We start from the raw sequence: 20838 nt of genomic DNA, 5'->3' as shown, positions 1-20838 counted from the left end.
GAGAGTAGTTACTCAAAAAATACCTTACAATACCATGACACTGGAGTTTAAAAGAAGTCAGCTCTATTCCCACTGTATTACATGGTACTTACAGTATTAAATGCTGGACATGTTTGTGTGAGTTTTACTTAGTATTTACCCCTGAAATACTATAAAACAGGACTGTAAATGAAAGTCAGCCCCATTTCCGCTCTATTACATGGTACTTTCAGTAACAAAAACTGGGTATGTTCATGTGGGTATTAGTTGGTATTTCAAAGCTCTATGTGTGGTTGAAGTGAATAAAAGCCAGCTCAGTTTAATAAGCTGTTTCAGATTCCTCTTTGATCCCTCTCACACAGAGATCAACAGTGACATCTAGTGAAAGACAGTCAGCAGATCTTTACTGTTTTCTCACTTTCATCTCGTTTTCCCTTCCATCTCACAGATCGAACAGGAACGCATCGATAGAATCTGGCCCAAGCTCCGAGTTCTGGCTCGATCCTCGCCGACTGACAAGCACACGCTGGTTAAAGGTGAGCTTCGGGATCCCAGAGCGTTGCATGGATTCACAGGCACATGCTAAGGTTTTGCTGTTCTGTGCTCAGGGATCATCGATAGCACCGTTTTGGAGCAGAGGCAGGTTGTCGCAGTTACAGGGGATGGCACTAATGACGGGCCAGCTTTGAAGAAAGCTGATGTGGGCTTTGCCATGGTAACCTGACAGATTATTCACGTTTGTGTGTTGTGTGCTCACATTTCATAATAGATAAACATGTACATAAAATCCATAAAGGCATGGGGTTTCTTTGAACGTTTGTTTTTGATCAGACCTTTCACATGCTGAGTGGTGAAGCTTAAAGGCACAACAACACGATACTGAGACAGTGCCACTTTGAAGTGATTTGAACGCTCGAGTGCTTGCATGAATCATGTCATGAGTCGTCTCCCGCTCACTCTGTCTCAATCTCTGTCAGGGCATCGCAGGGACAGACGTGGCCAAAGAGGCGTCCGACATTATTCTGACTGACGACAACTTCAGCAGCATTGTCAAAGCGGTAATGTGGGGACGAAATGTGTATGACAGCATATCCAAGTTCTTGCAATTCCAGCTCACGGTCAACGTCGTGGCTGTCATCGTGGCCTTCACCGGGGCCTGCATCACCCAGGTAGACACATTTGTTCATACCTGCTGACGCGCGCACATTCCCACACATGCTCTTATTGCAGGCACACAGATGTCACCTCTGTAAACATCACTTACCTCATATCTGCTAATGCAACATGAACGCTTTAATGCATTTATTGCATCTTTTCACCAAACACAACTAGGAAAGATGGTTTGACACTTGCAGACACACAAATTATCATCAGTATATATTTTTTTAATGCACATTTAAGTGTAAAAGGTAAACAGCAGCTTTTGTGGCCCAGTTTAAATAAAGAGGACTTGTTTACAAAAAGATATTTTAAAAAATGTCATTACGCAGAAAAAACTTAAATATGTGCAGAATTGCACTTTTATGTTACAGTTAAGCATGTAGGGCTCGATTTACTAAGGGTTTGAGTTTGTAAAAACATTTGGTTTATTAACTGTGTTGCGTCTGTGAAATGAGTGAAATAATACATGCACATCAGGGGTGTCACTGATAACTATGCATCATGGGTGTTTCTGGATGACCCATTGACTGCAGATGAGAACCGGACCGAGTGAGTGTGACGTCACCCATAGAAAACGGCTTACTGCCAACTCCAAACACATGAAGCCATCTCAGTCGCATGTTGGAGTCAGACGACGTCAGTAAACAGTGGTTGGTCCAAGTCAGTCTGAGTCAACATTTCTATGGCAACCACTCTCGCAAATCACAAGTGACCTTATTTACACCCCTGCCACTTGAAAGAGGGCTTGGGAGAATCTGTCAATCAAATGGTTTGAATGATGGACATGGGGGCCAGCAGATAACACCTACTTTTTTACAGATGCATCAAATTGGTCATTTCATAACTTGAATAACTTGCACTAAATGAGAATGAGCAAGAACATGTTTAAAAAAGTAGCAGAGCAACAATGGTTGTTCTGACTAATACAATGAGTAATAGATGATGATTTGAAGTTTATCAGATTTTGACCTCTTGGAACCAGTGGGCCCTTCCTGTATGTAACTCTGTCCAGTTCCTATATACAGTTGATGGCACAATGTGCCAAAAACCTTGAGCAGTAGATGCAAAAAGATCATTTTTGTATATTTTGTGCATCCTAAAGGCAGTGACAAAACTGCCACAAGTAACAAATTGTAAAATGATTGTAGTCCTTGTTTTACTCAGACAAAGGCCACAAAGCCTTTAAATTACTTAAGGGCTGATATGGAACCAGCTTTGGTTGTTAAAGTTGGTGTTAACTTTTTTTTTTGAAATTCTCTTATTTTCGCAAATATCACACTTTTACCTTGTACGTTTATTTTTGTGCACAGTCTGCTCCTGTCTTTCTTCTCTCTTCCTTTTCTACCCCTCCAAGCCCCGACTGCTACTCTCTGGGGCAGCTGATATTGAGAGCCTTTACCACCACCAATAGTACTTCATTTTTGATTGTTTTGTAAGGCCATTATTGGCCATCATCATCAGCACAGATACATGCTGACTGGCTGTCGGGGCTCCACTGCACATCGTAGCAGTCCTATCACAGAAAACAGCATAATAGATGCTGCCTCGTGCATAATAGATGAAAGATCATCTCCAAGGGCTGCAGACTGTTTTATTTGTTATAGATGCTCTGTGTTTCTTGAACTTATTCTTTACTCTCCCTTGCTTTGGTTTAACAAGTGCAAGCATTAGGCCCAACCATTATTTCTTAAGCAAAAAGTCTTTGTGCATCACCTGCAAATCCTAATGAAATAACTCCTGCAATCTATTTGTACGTGCATTCAATTTTGATCTCTTTATTTTGGATCTTTAAAAAAAATCAGACCCTTTATTAGTGGAAAAAAAAACTTTAGGAAACGGATTTACAGAGATGATAATGGTGATTACAAAGTGCAAAGAAAGAGCGCTAGAGGAAGTTCCAGGTTAGGCACAAGATCGCTGTTATATTTTTCTGGGCTTTGAGACTTTGGAAAAAAATTGTTAACAACATGCAAAGAAGTAAAAAAAAGCCACAAAAATGTGTTGACTTCTTTGCATCACTTTTACAGTTTGCAAAGGTTGCAGATGTCTTTAACTGTTTTTAATCTAGCTTTAAGAGACAGATAAAGAGACAGACGGATAGATGGATAGATGGATAGATAAATGGATGATTGATCGATCGATCTGACAGATCTGGAATTTGTTTTTTTTAGGAGTTTTTCCTTCCCCAGAAGGAGGGTCTAAGGGCAGGGATGCCCAGTTTTGCTTAGTCTATTTAGTTTAGTTATATTTTATTTTATAATTGATTTTATGTTTTGGACAATTACCGGTGTGAAACCCGTTGAGACAGTTGTGTTGCAATATTGGTATATATAAATAAAATTGAGCTGAATGAATAGAAAACAAAAATGAGAATCTGTTATTACAGGTTCAGGAGTGTCACATAGCAATGTTCACACCGGCAAGGTTTTTGACCAAACTACTTTCTTCAGTGCTCAAAGTGTGAGTAGGTAGTGAGATAAAGTCCAAAGAGGCTTGACCCCAGCAGGGTTTGAGAACGAACAGTTTGTAAAAATAGACCCAGCATACAACATGTAGAACAATGTAAAGTGAAAGTGAGATGTAAAGATCTTTTTTTTAGACTTCAACGTTTGGATTTGACGTAAACTGTTCAGTCAACCCAGAAGTGTTGTGTAGAAATGCTCAGACAGAAACTCAACCACCGACTTAAAGCATACCTCCAACTTTTCAGGACTCCCCATTGAAGGCTGTCCAAATGCTTTGGGTGAACCTCATTATGGACACATTTGCCTCTTTGGCACTGGCCACCGAACCCCCCACCGAAGCCCTCCTGCTCCGCAAACCATACGGTCGCAACAACCCACTCATCTCACTGACCATGATGAAGAACATCCTAGGCCATGGAGTCTACCAGCTGGTTATCATTTTCACCCTCCTGTTTATAGGTGCGTAAACACAGACGGCAAGCATAAAGCACAGACTGGGGGGCGCATCATGGTTCTGCAGCTATGTGGGGGTTTTTTAACATGCACAAATAATTCTATAGCTTTCCCATGAAAACATCACCTCGCAATTTACCTTGTAAGAGTTCTTACAAGGACACTCATGAAACAGGAATTGTCAGGTCGATTTTATATTTAAAAAGAGCACAGAAAGCTTCACTGAAGATGCAGACAGACTCACAGCAAGCCCAGCAGTGCTCTGACTCACTGCATGTTGACTGTTGGTTATTATTTGTGTGTGGATACGTGCATGTCCTGATTTTAGTGCACATTTGAAGGAAGCACAGAGGGCCTCGTTTGCTCATGTGCATTTCATCAGGCGCAAAAAAAAAAGCCTGTGCTTCTGAGGGACATAGTGACGAAACTAAGAAACAAACGCATGAAGAGGATAATTTGTTTTGTCAGTTGAGTTGGGGAGGACACTCAAAAATGGTTTAAAATTTGTAACGTCTGGAGCAATTTTTGCAAAAGATCATTAATGGATCTGACATTGGAAAACAACGTGTAACCAGCCTGTTTGCTGCTTCATTGTAATCACTTGTTCTTTTTATTCTAATTTGTTCCCATGTTTCTTCCTCTCCAGGCGAGCGCATTTTCAACATTGACAGCGGCCGCCATGCTCCACTCCACTCACCCCCCTCGGAACATTACACTATAATATTCAACACCTTTGTCCTCATGCAACTTTTCAACGAGATTAATGCCCGCAAGATTCACGGAGAGAGAAACGTCTTTGATGGCATATTTGCTAATCCCATCTTCTGCTCCATCGTCCTGGGAACCTTCGCCGTGCAGGTCAGTCCATACGCTAAACCTCATTTATTAAGAAAATTTATTTTGTTGAAAATGAGCTCAGTTAGAGTTTAGTTGAGGTTGAAATACAGTATTGATTTGCCAATACAGGCTCACCTGCATTGTGTTCAGCTGAAGTACGGAGAGCAGAGGAAATCCAGTGAAGAACTGTACTCAGAAGCACAGACAAGCAGACAAAGACGTGGAGAGAAGAATGACATATTTCAAAGCTCTTTAGAGCTTCTCTGGGGAGAAACAAGAGAAGGGAGAGCTCGAGGGGGCGGCACTTATTTGGAGTATTGCAACAAAGAGAGAGTTCAGACGGATGTGGGAAAGAATGATTTAGAGAGCTGAAGGCTGGAGGCAAAGTTGGAGAGGTGAAGGAGAAGGGCGTCTCTCCTGTGCTGAGAGACAACATGTAACTGTAGGTGAGCTGCTCAGTCATGCCAACAGGGAGCTTTATGAGGGTGTGAGCTGATGTCAGTGTTACTGCATATTTTTCTGCAGGTGTAAAAGATCACATCTCAATTTAAAGAGCTTCCACTGTGGATTTACTCAAATTTGCTCAATTTGACTTGCAGGGGAAGTTCTTGTGCAAACTGTTGAATCCTGTATTTTTCATCACAGTAGCAGAACTACATCTGGACTGCAAGAACCCGACTGTTTTTGCAATTCTTTTTCTTTTTACTTCAAGCTTGAACAAAAATGTTTCCCATCACCACGTATTCAAAAATTCACCTAAATTTGCTCACGCTTAGTACCCGATAAGAATGAATTTGAGCCATAGTGAACGACCCCTCCTCCAAAATAATTGATGACGTCATGGATATCCAATGGCAGTTTGGGAATTATTATGGGATGGCCACAGGACCTACGGCTTGGCGGCCATGTTATGACAAAGTATGAAATTTAACAGTTTTCACATTTTCCCACAATATGGGAGGAGAAAACATTTGTTCGAGTGATCTTCATAATATTTCTTAAAACTTCTTAATTGATTTTAGTTTATCGCCTCATAACTTGTCAATCATCTTTGGGAAACTGTTGGAAAGTGCTGAACGAAACAATATGACATACGGTATGAACCTATTAGGAATCTTGGCATGGCTTGCCAAAACCTTCCCAAGACCTGTTTGTAACCCTCAGCCGACCAACAATTATTATGGTTGCTATGGAGATAAAACCAACAGAAAAGCCACCATTTTGAAAAAAGTGTTTTTTTAGGAATTTGTCGCATGCAGCTCTGACTAGGCTTGAAGAGGCAGAAGAGGAGAATGAGGGGCCTGAAGCAGCCTATCAGCCAATGATGATGGGTCAAAAGAGGAGCAGGTAGCGCCTGCAGGCCACACAACGCTGCTACTCGCGGCTTAATTTATGTTTCAGTTTTGCATTGTAACATTTGACATTTAGTTGTATTTTATTCAAACTAAAACCATTAAAATGGTTGGTTCATTTAAATATGTTTCTTATCATCCTTAACTGATCGTGTCTATTGAAGAGCATGAAGAGTGGAAAAGCAGTTGCTAAACACATACCTGTGGAGGTATGGTAGTGTTCAGGAGAGGTAGCAGTAGAGTTTCTGGCTGGTCTGTTTAACAAGATCTTAGAGGGTGAGAGAATGCTTGAAGAAGAGGAGTTCTTGTTCCATTTTAAGAAGAAGAAAAATATGCGGAGTTGTGGAAACTGCAGAAGAATTTAAGCTGATGAGTCACACAACGGAGTTATCGGAAAGAGTTGTGGAAGCTAGGCTGAGGTCAGAAGGGAACATTTGTGGGTAACACCATGGTTTCATACAGAGAACAGAACCACAGATGCAATATAAGCTTTGAAGATGCTTCAGGGGAAGAACGATAAAGGGTCAGAAGGAGCTGCACTGTGGGTTTGCAGATCTAGAGGAAGTCTGTGACCGTATACAGAGAGAGGAGCTGTGGTTTTGTACCAATCCGCTCTTCGGTCTTGGTCATGGTCATGTGGAGAGATGTCGTTTTGTTCAGGTAACCGGTTTAAACAGCCATTGTTAATGCAGGTGATGATTAGAGAGTAGAAAAAGCTTCTTAGAGGAGATGGACAATCTGTCCCTCAGTTAAAGTGAATCTATAATGAACATTACAGACCTCTCTCATCTTTTTAAGTAGAACAACTTACAGAATTGCTGACTGCCAAATATTTTTTGCCCCTCTGTACATGTAGTAAAGGAGGAAAGGAAGGTGGTTGGTGTGAGTCAGGAAGATGCAGGGGAGAGGGTTTGAAGAAGGCAGATAAGATGTTGTGGAAGGAAGCAGCCAAAAGACGAAGAACTGATAAAAGAGGGCTGCAATTTTTCTCTCTTCTATAAATTAAAGATAAATTTCCAAATAACAATAGCGACAACTATGAACATTGACCACACACACACTTAGCTGTGTTTGGTTCTCTCAATAGCATGAATGAATCTCTCACTGTGGGGAACAAGTGCACGCAACTTACATTTGCCTTAGATATACTTCGTGATATACTTCATTACCACCTGTACCCATAAGGTCAACCCCTGTATAGGTGCAGTCCGGTTGTTCTAGAAGAAGAGCAGAGGACACTGCATTGCACTGCAGTCAGAGACGTGTACAGCTCCACTGGTTCCTGGCTGTATTGATCCCGAACTACCATCTCTGGATGGAGTTTCCATTCTGCATACAGAGGGTTTCCTCTGAACGGAAGGTTTTGTTGTTTAGCACTCCTGGAACATGAGTGACTGTCAGAGTCAGAAAATGTCTGCTGCTCCCAGCATTCAACTTATGAGCCAGGGTGAGCAGCTGCAGGGATCTCCATCTTTCCTTGTCTGTTAGTAGAAGCCACCACTATGGTGTTGTCTGTACTCATTAATACACGACGACCCACCAGGAGGAAATTATGCGTTTCAGAGCCAAATAAACAGCCATTCACTTCAGAAAATGTATATGAAATGATTGCATGTGTTGACCCAATGACCCTGTCCTCTCACCAAAGAGCCCCCCCTTCCATCTGAAAGAGAGGCATCTGTTGTGTTTCACTGTCCCCATGGAGACACCTTGACGCCAATGCATCTAATCTCCAAGGGCGCAGTTCAGCCGTGCATTCTATTGATATTCACACTCACTTTGACCTGTGTGACCACAGCGTTTGTGAGGCCAGCCAGTGTTGCATTCCCCTCAGTGAAAGCAAACCCAACTTGTTTGTGAAGTTGATGTTCTGTGAAGGGAGAAAAAAACACTCCTCTTCAAATCTATCCTGAAGCCTAGATCCGCCACATGCGTTGAGAGCAGGCGTGAGTGGTCTCCTTCCTGACGAGATGATGCTGCACTAAGATGGATGTCAATACGCACTGCGACTCTCACTGCTTCCTGAGCAGACCGAGAGCTGCTACTGTGAATTTCACAAACACCCTCGGGCTCAGTAAGAGGTCAAAAAGGGAAAAAGAGGTATTCCAAACTAATATTTTCTTCTGGGTGGTGGATGTGTTGGAACGAGAATATTAGCATTTCTTGAGGTCAGCTAAAGTTGTCTAGACGAAGAAAAAGAATCAGTGATGAGTGAGTCTCAAATGCAGTGAGCTGTTTAGAGGCCGAAGGTCTAAACTTTCTTGTGGCCTCTGCTTCTTTGGCATTTGAAAGTATTTTCAGTAAAATGCCTTTTCAGCAAGGACTACACAAACTTCTCCTTTCTCCAGCACAGGCAGTCTCTTCCAGGAGATAGCAAACACCTTCTTCTCCAACCAGCCTGTGACTGAATCACACTCCTCAAACATGGTGGTGGTGTGTGTGTGTGTGTGTGTGTGTGTGTGTGTGTGTGTGTGTGTGTGTGTGTGTGTGTGTGTGTGTGTGTGTGTGTGCGGGCAATTTGTATCCTCTGTATATTGTTCCTAAAATCCATTCTGTCTGCATTTGATCTACTTTTTGATTTTTATTGACTGCAGGCAAGTCTGTGGAACTTGGAGTCAAACCGCCCTCTAGTGGTTGTGCGTCGTGGAACATTTTGTTCTGAACCACACATGCACAAGGACTTCTGTTTGTAACTGGGCTGACGAAGCAGGGAGGGGTCTAACTTTACTTGGAAAATTACAGACAAGTTTTCCATCTCAGTGACTGATGGATTTTGCAATCTGCCCCTTTGTCACTCTGCCTATACGTGACAGATTTTTCAAACAAAAACAAAAAAAATACTTTGGTAAAGAGATGTACTTTTGGGACTTGATTGGGGGGGCCTTGAGGAACTCCACCTTTCGAACCCAGTCTCTGTACCACTCTGTGAACATCTGTGTGTGTGCAGAACACGTCTTGAACGTCTTGAAGATTGACAGTTTTTGGGTTTTCACCTCTGGAGAGAGTGGACCTTAAGGACATAAGTTTAGGGCTTTGTCCTTGTAGTCCTGAGAATGGCTTCCTTATTGAAAGAGTCATAAGATTTGTGAGCTTTCTTCTAATCCAAACTTGGGGGATAGGCTAATAAAACTAATTGCTTGGCTTCACATTTGGAGTTAATACAAAAATAAGAATTCTGGCGTAAGATGCATGTCATAATGAGTATGAGACAGCTGTCTTTGTTGTAGTTTTTGCAATCTGACATGCCATCAACATCACCCTTGTGATCATATTCCAGATTGTGATCGTTCAGTGGGGAGGAAAGCCCTTCAGCTGTGCTCCTCTCAACATGGAGCAGTGGCTCTGGTGTCTGTTTGTGGGAGTTGGAGAGCTCCTCTGGGGGCAGGTGAGCATCTCGTTGTCCTGATAAACCAGGCTGAGCTGATTTCTAAACTAAAACGACAAGATATAATCGGGGTTCACCCAAAACCTGCTCAAAGAGAAACAAAACAATTGATTTTCAGGTGATTTCTGCTGTGCCAACGGAGCGGCTGCCATGTCTGAAGGAAGCGGGGCTTGGCCTGGAGCCTGGGGAGGAAGAAGGAGAGGAGCTGGCAGAGGATGAGGAGGAGATCGACTGTGCTGAAAGGGAGCTGCGTCGCGGACAGATCCTGTGGTTCAGAGGCCTGAATAGAATCCAGACCCAGGTACTGTCAGAGCTGATGTGCAGGTCCAGCAAACATCTCAGCCTGAGCCTTCACATGGTCATGAACACACAAGCAGTTTGTTTTAGGTGAACTAAAGATATGCCTAAATAAACTGCCTGGATCATGGCTTTATCATGCTAACCAAGCAGACTTTTGTGGAGATGAAGAACTCTTTGAAAAAAAGGCATAAGTTCTTACTCTTCAAAAGTCATCCTGTCTCATCCCGACTGTGCTGCTCTTCTGAAATGTGCCAAACATAACGATCCCAGTTTTTTCTCTTTCCACCACAGCTAGCTTTCTATTTTGCCTAAATCAAATGCAAAATGACTTTTCCTGTCTGGAAAGTGGTTGTTAAGATGCCGTAAGAGGAGATCGATTCTATGAATAAATGCGTGGATCACTGCAGCGGCACTTGTGTGTTGGAGTGTTGACACGTTGTGTGCAGGTTGATGATTAGGCCGCAGGTTGCCTTAGTGCTTTGACTGATTGATTATCTCACCACTTCAAGTGAGAGTGGACAGGAGCTGCACAAAGATTCTCTGCTGAAGTGCCTGTCTTTGCAAAGTGTGGTCAGTTTTCATGACGAAGGTTTGGTCTGAGCGTGCGCACAGCAAACACACTCTACTGGAAGGGGTCATGCATGTTTAGAGGTGGTTCCAATTACACACACGCGCGCTCAGACCAGACCATCCTGCCCTCACTCAGTGCTGCTGTTTTGTCTCTGTCCTGCAGATGGAGGTAGTGAGCACATTCAAGCGAAGCGGTTCGTTTCAGGGAGCGGTGAGACGGCGTTCCTCAGTGCTCAGTCAGCTCCACGACGTAAACACTATCTCTACCCCCTCTCACGTAGCTCTCTCCACTGCAACAGCCAATACCAGCCCAGCTCCTGGGAGTGAGTCCTCTAAAAGCATGCACAAACATCACACACACACGCACACACACACACTCCTGCAGTCACAGACACACTGCTGCCCTGCACGTGGACTTAAAGATCTTTACTCTCCATGGTTGTGCCCCCCTCCGGCTCGCTCGCTGCTCGTGTGTGTGCAACGTCTCTCCTGTTATTTTCTTCTTACTCCCCCTTCCGAACAGCACCCAGTCCTGACCGGCTGTATAGTTCTGGTCTGATCTGGTCTGGTCCAAGTCCAGTGTCTGTGTCAGGCCAGAGCTCATTTTGATGTTGAGTGTTGCTGGGTGCAGGAGGCAGCTGGCCGTTCTCTTCCTGGAGAGAAGAAGCTTGCCTACAAACGCTAAAGTGGCGCTAAAACCAAAAGTTTGTCCTCTGACCTTCAGACATGGACAGCCTGCGGCCCAGGAAAAGGAAAGGCAGCTCCTCCTGTTACTTTCTGTCTGTGAATGAGGTCAAGCGCGGTTACTGTGGTTCCTGCTGCAAACGCCTCTGTTGTAAAGGAGCCATCTTCTCTCAAAAGTTTAGCGTTCCTACTTCCATGTACTGCTGTTTTTCACTGCTATAGACGTCATGCTCATCAAACGACTCTCATGCAGCTTCTGCAGCTCTCTAGACTGTAAACCTTCGAGTATAAAAGCCCATACCTGTCTGCTGTTTTTACCAGAACACTTTCTCCCTTTTATTACTCTGACTTGTTTCTCCCTCCTGTTCTCCTCTCTTCTGCGCGGTGCTGCAATGGTTGTAAACTGGTAATTGTGACCGTATTTTCAGCTCCAAGTTTGGCCTCCGACGTCTGCAAAAGTCCGGAATCTTCTCTCTTTTTCTTTGTTTTTCCTGTCTTTCTTTCCAGTACAAAGCAGCTTTCCTGTTTGCAGAAACTGAATTGTGTTTTGATTGTCCTTCATACGTAGAGCCGTTCTTTTGAGGAAGTATTTAGATTTGACTGGATCTAAATACGGGCTCCTGTAGAGCATACTTGATAAGATTTCTTTACTACAGTTCTCTTCCATTTTGTAAAGATTTTTTTTCAGATATATTTTTCTTAGTCTCTTTTTGTCCTTTACTTCATCCCTTTTTGTCATCTGTCCTCACTAGAGTAGCTTCCATCCATCATTTTCTTCTCCGTTTATTTTGTATGTCAGTTCTGCGTGTGCGTTTTTGAGAGCTTGTTAACACACAAGTGCTTTCGTGCGTGCGTGCGTGCATGTGTGCGGTTGTGCCGTCTCTTCATTTAATCGCCTTCATCTGCATTATCAGTTGCTTATCCTTACCTTTCTTGCTCCTGCCGTCAGTCAAAAAATTAATAAAAATCACCCCCACCCCCTGCTCCCCCGCCCCTCCATCACCTGTAGGAGTAGAAACACTGGGCTGACAACTTCTTGTTGCTGTCAAGCTGCACGGTCATGAGGAGATCACCTTGGCTTCGTGCTTGGATTGCCTCTTCCTCCACCCCCTGGCAGATCCAGTTGTAAATGTTTTATCGTTTCTCGGAGCTGCCTCAGCGGCTGCCCGACCACAACGAAGAGACATGATAAAAGAGGCAGGAGAAGGGATGTGCAGTCCAAGTATGAAGCCCAAGATCAGGTTTTCCTTCCGTCAACTCATCACTTGCTTTTTCATTCTTCATCGAACTTTGTTGACATGTGGTCTTTGACACGTGCAGACGAGGTTTGGACTCTTTAGGGAAAACACATCGACTTAGGAAAAGCAAACAAACTGTGGAGGAACCATAAAGGAGCAACGTGATGTCTGATGTAGACTGGGTTCTTTTACTTTTGGCAGTCAGACACTCCTCCATACATTATTTGCGCTTTTTATTTTACAAAAACAAGTCTGGCAGATCCAGAAGTCTATTTTATTACAGAGCACATTTCCTGCAGTACAACACCTCAAAGGTAATCATCCACCACATATGCACATCAAACAAACAGAAGTCCATGAAATCCATTCAAAATTCAAAACGTTAACAGGGCACAACAGCAACATAAGCAAGTGGAAAACTTACTTAAAAGCAGAGCTAAAAATATTAGTCTTAAGCTTTTTCCTGAAAAAAAAAAACTTCCACAGTAGATAAGATGTTTATGTCCTCAGGCAGGCCGCTCCACAGTTGAGGAGGAGGCTTTGCCATGAGACATTTTGCTGACTACATTTATGTATTGTGGTAAAACCACAGTTTCATTTTTGTACTTAGCTATCCAGAAGCAATTTGCAAAAGTAAAGTTCAGGAGAGAAAACCTGTTTTTGTTCAAATTGGCAGAAAACAGACACACTTAAAATCCCCTCAAATCCATTTAGCTCAGTTTGTACTAACAGGAGAATTTTGTTATTCTGTCTGCAATGACCTTTGTATTTAGGATTATGTTTAGGAAAATATCTTCCTTTTTGTGTTACAATTAAATGTTTTTTCTTATCTATTTTCATTAGAAATTTCCCAAATTTCACATTTGAATTAAAACTTGGAAAAGTTTAAGCTCTCCTATAATGAAATGGATGGCTTTGTCCCATGTGTAGTGGCTGACCCATTTAGTTTTTTTACACAACACTGCTGATGTTTGTACTATCAGTCACCTTAAACAAACTTTGGGATCACACAAAGGCATATTTTAGTTCAAAACATCGAGGAAGCCTTTTTGTTCTGGAATTTTTACACACGGTGCACTGAAAGATAGAAAAGAAAAATCAGAGCTTCAACTACGTTCACTTCAAGCATTACCTAAACTCAGGTCAGCTAAATGTTTGTTACTGTCATTATTTGAATAACGTGGAAATATTAAGTCATTTAAAAATGTAATTGTTATTATTGTTATTTTTATACCTGTCAGAGTCCAACAACAAGATCTTTTTAAATGTTATCAGCACAGACTCAGATGTCCTCCCCTGTTGCTAGTCCATTTAGCTTGTCATAAAGCACGGCTGATGAGGCCGTACTCTGGTGGGAAATAAAGAAACATAAGTTTCTTTAAGTAGCTAAGGTTCCATCCACTTATGAGTTTTGACATCTTGCGATCCATCTGAACCTACCATTGACTGTATATGAGAATTAGACTCACTGACCCCTCCCCCTGGCGTTCCAAACAGGAAGTGCCCGCTGGCTCCAAAATCCCATAGACTTCTGTAGTGAAATAAACAGCAATTATATTAGACAGAACAACCATTCTTGCTCTGCTACTTTTTTCATATTTTTGCTAATCCGGATTTCTTTTTTAAATATTTTGTCTTTGCTGAAAGTTATTCAGGTTATCAGTCAGATGCCTCAATAAAAGTAAGTGATGTCTGTTGGCCCACACATCTAAAATTCAAAGCTTTTGACGGATTTCGTGTAGCCCACTTCCATGTGGTAGGCTTCTGGACTTCCAACCAACTCACTTCTGAAAGGTGATAGTGGTTGCCATAGGAACGATGACTCAGACCAGTTTGGACACTGCTTCCTGAGGATGTCTGGCTCCAGCACGGTGGCATCCGTGTCTCAAAAAAAACGTGAATGAATTAACTTTATGAGATTAGAGCTGGAAGTAAACCACTTTCTGTGGGGGTTTCTATGGATCCAATTCTCAGATACAGTCAATGGAATCTAGATCTATGCTGTGGACTCAGCTTGTTTACTCGTCAGCCTGTGGATCAGTTAGATTTCAGTCTCTGGTCCTGAGTTGATGCTAAGGAAGGTGTTTGCTTTATGTTTGCACTTCTGAGCGATTTGGAAAACTAGATTCATTAACATAATCTGCCTCACAGCTTCTCCCGTTTTTACGTTACAGTTCTTCTCATCAACCCTTGTTTTGCTCACAGCAGCCTCTCAACCTTGCAGCGCCTCCTGCCTCCTTGTTCTTTAACCATCATCGTTTTTCCATCAAGCGATCCTGTAAGAGCTGACAGGGAGGGAGAGAGGGAGACAGAAAGGAGGTGCGTGGGGGAGATAAGCGTAACCCAGCTGTGCCCTGACCTCCTGACCGCTCTGGTCACTCTTTCGGGCGCCTTATACTCGAACGTTTACTTCTTCTTTGGAGACAAAATGAGAAGAGAAAAAAAAAGAGCAAAATGAGAAAGTAACGCCCTGAAGCCTTCTCAGTCTGCATGAGGAGTTCTTCTGCTGCCTGACAGGCTCTTTGGAAAAACAGATAAGCACTGAACCTACTGCTTGACCGTCTGTCTGTACGTCAGTCTGTCTGTACACCTGTCTGTCTCAGTCTGCCACATGAGCCAGAGTCATATATAGAGACATCCCCCTGGTTTGACCAACTGCAGCAGACTCCATCCACCCGTCATAATCACAGTTTGGACTCCGGTCAGTTTTTATTCAATGTCAAACTGTCTCTATGTATGGCTCTGCCTGCCACTGCCTGTCCGTATATCTGCACTGACTTGTGTTTCTTCTGAGCTCATGCCACTTCTCCTCTGCTTGGGTTTGGGAGGGGTGCATGGACCGACTGCAGTGGCAAAAAGGAATGTTTTTCTGCACAAGATACACCTGCATTACACGCGCGGTGCTCACTGTGTGTTTGTGTGTGTGTGTGCGCGGACGAGCGGGAGCGGATTTGGTCGAGCATGGCGTGGCTGCCTCTCTGACACCTTTGGAGCAATCACCTTCTGTTTTAGTGATCCAACCAACCATGCTCTTTTTCTTCATCTCCAACAGCGGCGTCATTTACAGCTCCACCATCACTGTAGTCTCTGCTCTTGTCTGTTTCCTTGCTGCATGGCTGCAGTACACTCAGCACCTGTGCATGTGAGCGTGCATGGAGATGCGGGCTGACAGCTCAGTTCAGTTGCGTATGAACAGATTATCTTGAAAGCAGCGCGGCGAGTGACGGATGTGCATGCAGATGTCCGCCTGCAGGCCACAGAGGGCGGAGACGGCGTCGGCTGCTGCATGCTCGCTCTGTTACCATCGAGTGTTTGTGATCCTGCAGACTTCTTCTTTCACTCTTGATGAATTTAACACGCTTCTTCTTCATTTGTGCCTAACAACCACGCTCACCGGTTTGTGCATGTGGTGTGGCTGTTCCCTCATGCACACTGCATTACCAACCGCAGACACACAACAGCCCTCGTGCATCTGGAGCTTCTGTGTTTATGTGTGAGTGTTGCTGGTGTCTGATTGGTGCGTGAGAACTGACAAAGATCTGTCATCAGTCAACACTTTTTTTCCCCCCTCCATTTTTGTTGGAGACACACAGGCTCAGGAGGATGTTGGTGTTTACCTCTCAAATAAACCACAAGAAATCATTTTACCTTAAACTTAATAAATATCGCCTACATAAATAATAATAAACAGTTTTAATTTATTATATTTGAGATTATTTTTATAATCAAACAATACAAATTTTAAAATAAAATAAAAAGTCAACATGCAAAAGCTGTGGAGTTTCTCCTCCCTGCTTCCACACTTCCAGATTTATTAACCAAAAGAAAGAAGAAAAATGTTCTACTCTGTCTTTAGACCTGCATAAAGAATGCAGAGAATTCTATTTTTTTAATGATAAAGATTAATTAACAGGCAAAAAAACTATTTCTTAATAAATAGATAAAAACCTCCTCCAGAACAGATGCTGCAGAAGGTTCATCCCCAGTTTCGGACCTCCAAAAGCCCAGGGGATACCTGCCTCTGTTGACTGCTTAAAGTGTAGTGTGAAAAGGTACTTTGAATGTGACATCCCAGGCAGGTTTGAAGAAACCAGACAACTTCAGAAATACATTTTAATTCTACAACAGAGAAATCCACTGGACTCCATGTTTGAAAGGCCCAGTTCAGCATTGGAGATCAGTTAGTGTTTTCTAATAATAATAATTATTTTATACCATGGTCCGGGTGAATACTCAATTGGCTGCTGGGTGTGCATTAAAAAGTGATATACCACAGGACAACAGCACGGTGAAAAAAGAAGTTCCGGTCACCTAGCTTAAATGTTTTGTATCACTGCGCCAGCTTCTTTAAAAACAACCTTTTGCTTAATCCTTTGGACAAAAACAAGCAGGAAGAGGTGAACTTTCTCTCTGAACTGATGCTTTATTCAACCCATCGGAAAGATCAGCATATGTATATCGCTTTATATCGCCGAATCTTGACTGCAGCGGTGGTGTGGCGTGTCGCGCCGCACCACATAACAAATAATCCGCTTTTTGTGAGAAAAGAGATCCAAATTGAATAAAAACAAGAATTAAGGACTAAAAACGGGTTACTATTTATTGCATTTGTAAGTGACCATGGTATAAGCGGGTTAATGGCCTTCGAAGTGTGCATTATCACTTTTTAACGCACTTCGCGGAAGCAACCGTCCTCCGCGTCGGATGGTTCAGGCTTCCACGGCTTGCGTTAAAAAGTGATAATGCACACTTCGTCTGCCATTAACCCTTACATATCCAGTACAGGGAAGCAAACTCCTCCAAAAATCTAATATTTTAATGTGAGTAAAATATATTACGCATAGTTGTCATTTAGTAGAAAGCGTCCTTCAAATATTGTTGGGAACTAAAACTAACAGAAATGATGAAAGTAAATCATTTTCTATTAACGCTGTAAAGTCTCTGAAATGTTCTTGTAGCCTAATCTTCGCTCAGGTTGGTTTCATCAGCTTCTAAAGTGGTTGTGAGGGAAAACTTTTGATTGGGAAGCAACAGGAACACTGATCTGTTCCACTCACGTAATGAATAAGTGAAACTCTAATTCGGAACGTGGAGATCTGTGCTGAAACTGCAGGAGCCTGAGCCTGTGTCTGTCCATCCGTCTGTGTTTCACTCTGTCTTCTGGAGGACACTGGTCTGTGTCTGGGCTTCCCACCGCTCTGGTGTCTGCTGCTTGCCTTTGACTTTGTCCCTGCTTTCTTCTGCTCTCTCCCTCATCTTCCTCCGTCTCGGCAGATGCGAGTGGTGAAAGCGTTCCGTAGTAACCTGTACGAAGGCCGGGAAAAGCCGGAATCCCGCAACTCCATCCACAACTTCATGGCCCACCCGGAGTTCCTTATCAACGACCTCATCCACAACATCCCGCTGATCGACGACACCGACGTGGACGACGAATCAGAGCTCAGCAGATACCAGCACCTGCACCCCGCCCTGCGTAAGCCCCCACCTCCACCGACCCAGCCCCCCGCCCGCACCCGACCTATGCGCCCCTACCGCCAGTACAGCCTCCCAGTGACCCCGTGCAACCGGAACAACAACAACAACAGCAGCAGCAGTGACTCGGTGACCCCCCTCAGCAGCCAGAGCCCCCGCCACAAACACCACCGCACCCGTCACGGTAGAGACAGGCCAGCAAACCTCCCCCCCACCCCCAACCTGTTCCATCTCTACTGCGTGGAGACCTCCTTATAACTGACCTGAGCTGGGGAGGGAGGTCCCAAACAGACTGTTTCATTCCGTCTACCGCGGGGGGGGGGGGGGGGGGGGGGGGCTCACGAGGGAGCGGACATCAACCGGACATGGACCTGTGTCGACTCCCCCACCAACTTTTTGTCCCCTCCCTTGGTCTACCTTCAGCCCCTCTTTACTCCCCCACCCACCCCAAAAGGCACACTTCACTCTTTCTTCATCCACCTACAATGCTGGGCCCACGCTTTTAACCCCCCCCCCCCCCCCCCCCCCCCCGTCTGTCACTTCCTCCATCCTTCATTCTTTTGTGAAAACTGAGTGGGGGGGGGGGGGGGCACATCCACAGAATGTTACAGAATTTGTTGCACGAAAGTCTTCAATTCAGAGTGCAGCACCAGGTCACATGACCCCCCCCCCCCCCCCCCACACACACACACACCTTCATCTGTGTTGTTGGTCCTTGTCTTCCCCTTCATGACGGTTTGAACGCCAGACGACTCTTTCATTTAAAGCCGAGCATTAACCCTTTAAATGCCATCACAAGTGGCGGTGATGGCCCTTTAAGAGACTCACGTGCGCTCACCTCACTCCTGCTCACGTGCCGTTGGCTCGTCTCTGCCGCTCCGAGTCTATCTTCATCCCCCCACCCCCCACACCTCTTACTCACCTGAACCTGCTTTTTGGAAGCTCCCTTCTGCTGAGTTGGATGAGATCAAAACTCCATAATTGAGGCCGCTAAAGTCTTCTTAACATCTTTTCCCATTTGGGATGTTGTTGGTCATAGATCAGGTTTCAAGTTACGTTCCATGTGATAGGCGTGTTTCAGCACCAACAGCACACGTAAGTGACGCCATTCTTTTTTTTAAATATATTTTTAGGTGTGTAAAGGTTCAGTTACAAAAATTAATGAAAAAACAAACAAACATGAATTATGACAGCATGCGCACTCGAATACACATTCTGTCCCAGTGCAGCTGTATGTGAGACGTTCTTCTTTAGTCCTCCTCATCAGGAAGAAGTTGAAAGATCTCCACAAATGTCTTCTTCTGATTTGGCCCCCTGTCCTCATTCAGCTTTCCAGAAGGAAGCAAATCATTTCCCCGTATTCCGTTTATCCTGCAACGGATAATCATTACTTCTGTGGTTCCCAGCATTCCATCAACATCTCACTCTGGGCCGGCTGTGACCCATGTCTCCCATGATGCACCAGGTGTGAGCAATGCAACCTCATTCCCTTCTCCAACCTCACCTCAAACTGAACCGGACTGCTCCCTCCCTCCGCCTGAGGAAGGGCAGACGGTATGCAACAGACTGCCGGGGTGGCGCCTGCAGTACGCCGGGGGGGTGTGGGGATAAATGGACAGCGTCAGGTCCCTCCCGCTTGCCGGGACGGAGGACATGTGTGCACAGGGCTCTCTGGGAACACCTTTACCTGTACAGAACTCTTCTTGAATGCTCATCTCCATCGCCGCTGCCGTGAGCAGCGACTCTGTATTGGTCTGTCTGTTTTGAAGCATGCATTTGGTATCATTAATATCACTCTTTATGTGTTGGTAATCATTTAGGCAACTGTCACTTCTGTGTGCTACTATCTTCCTCTCTCTTCTCACACACGCGTGCATCCCATTCGAGTTGTTCTTTCTTCACTCTTGAGCACAGCTCCATCAGTGCTTCCTGTCAGAAACGTGCACACACCGCCGGAGGGGAGGCGTTTGCAGTGGTGTAAAAACTTTTTTCGAGTGTCTAGTGGCAGCCATCTCTGTCCGTCCACCTTCATGTTGTGAGACAGCGTCACGGAAGGAAAAATACCATGTGAAAAAGATGTTTATGGTAACTATAAAATTTTACAACTGCACCGCAACTGTACAGATGCCCAAATGTGCACATGTTGCATCTTTGATTTACAGGTACTATGTTCCTGTTACACTTTTTTTATGTTAATTTTATTCCTATTGCTTTTTGTAAAGAGAGGAACAACAAAAACAGAAGCGCTTGTATATTATTATTATTATTGTTATTTATTTTCTCCACCGGTGCTCCTACTGATGGACAAAAAAAATAGAGTTGCACATCCTCCTGAGCATATTCTGAGGGCTGCCTTTTCTGTCTGGAACGGTCTGTGGTGGGGGGGGTGCAGAAGTGAGGAGAACTTGGAAGGACCGCAGATTCCCCCCCCCCCCCCCCCCCCCCTGTAAATAAGTCAAGTAGCCAGGTGGAAGACGGGGAGACAGCTTGACAGTGACGCAGAGCTGAAGCCGCAGAAGTGCGGCCGCGTGCCGTTTAGGCTGCTCTTTGAGATCTGCCGCCGGAAGTGACTGCCATGTTTGGCGAGCGATTGATCAAACCGAACTATTGTAAATATGGTGGGCGTGGAACGGCCCCCTCCCCTTACTTGGGTTTCTGTTCGTCCGACAGAAAACGCAGCCTTATTTGTGCTGAAAAGAAAGACAAAAAAAAAAACTAAACAAAAAAGTAAAATATAAAGACTATTGAATATATTAAAGAGTTACCTGCCTGTTATTTAAGCGATAAATATCTATATATAAGAAAGAACACACCTGTATACTGTAGACTTAATCTGTATGAAAATCTAAGAGAATTTAATGGAAACTAAAATCCAACACCTTTTGTCTGTATGAAAGAAAAAATACATCAAAGTATTCTACAATAATAACTTTGACAAAGTC

The 20838-nt window shown here is 44.0% G+C and overlaps 1 protein-coding gene across 5 annotated transcripts in view; it reads left to right on the top strand.

Moving 5' to 3' along the window:
* atp2b3 (ATPase plasma membrane Ca2+ transporting 3) overlaps positions 1–20838 on the top strand; it is a 58194-nt gene extending 37356 nt beyond the window's left edge. For 3 of the 5 annotated variants that reach the window (XM_020704444.2, XM_020704446.2, XM_020704445.2), the window contains 8 exons: positions 428–515; positions 588–694; positions 957–1148; positions 3851–4064; positions 4705–4916; positions 9525–9632; positions 9751–9933; positions 17699–20838. In XM_020704444.2, the coding sequence (XP_020560103.1) occupies positions 428–515; positions 588–694; positions 957–1148; positions 3851–4064; positions 4705–4916; positions 9525–9632; positions 9751–9933; positions 17699–18154 (1560 nt within the window). In that variant the 3' untranslated portion in view covers positions 18155–20838. Of the gene's footprint in view, positions 1–427; positions 516–587; positions 695–956; positions 1149–3850; positions 4065–4704; positions 4917–9524; positions 9633–9750; positions 9934–10665; positions 10826–17698 lie in introns of all 5 variants that reach the window. The other 2 variants (XM_020704447.2, XM_011476786.3) reach the window with 1 other exon arrangement.

Source organism: Oryzias latipes, chromosome 7 (assembly GCF_002234675.1).
Source record: "Oryzias latipes chromosome 7, ASM223467v1".
In the NCBI taxonomy this organism is placed as follows: Eukaryota; Metazoa; Chordata; class Actinopteri; order Beloniformes; family Adrianichthyidae; genus Oryzias; species Oryzias latipes.
Note: the sequence above shows the minus strand (reverse complement) of the source record. Positions and strands in the feature narration are given on the sequence as shown.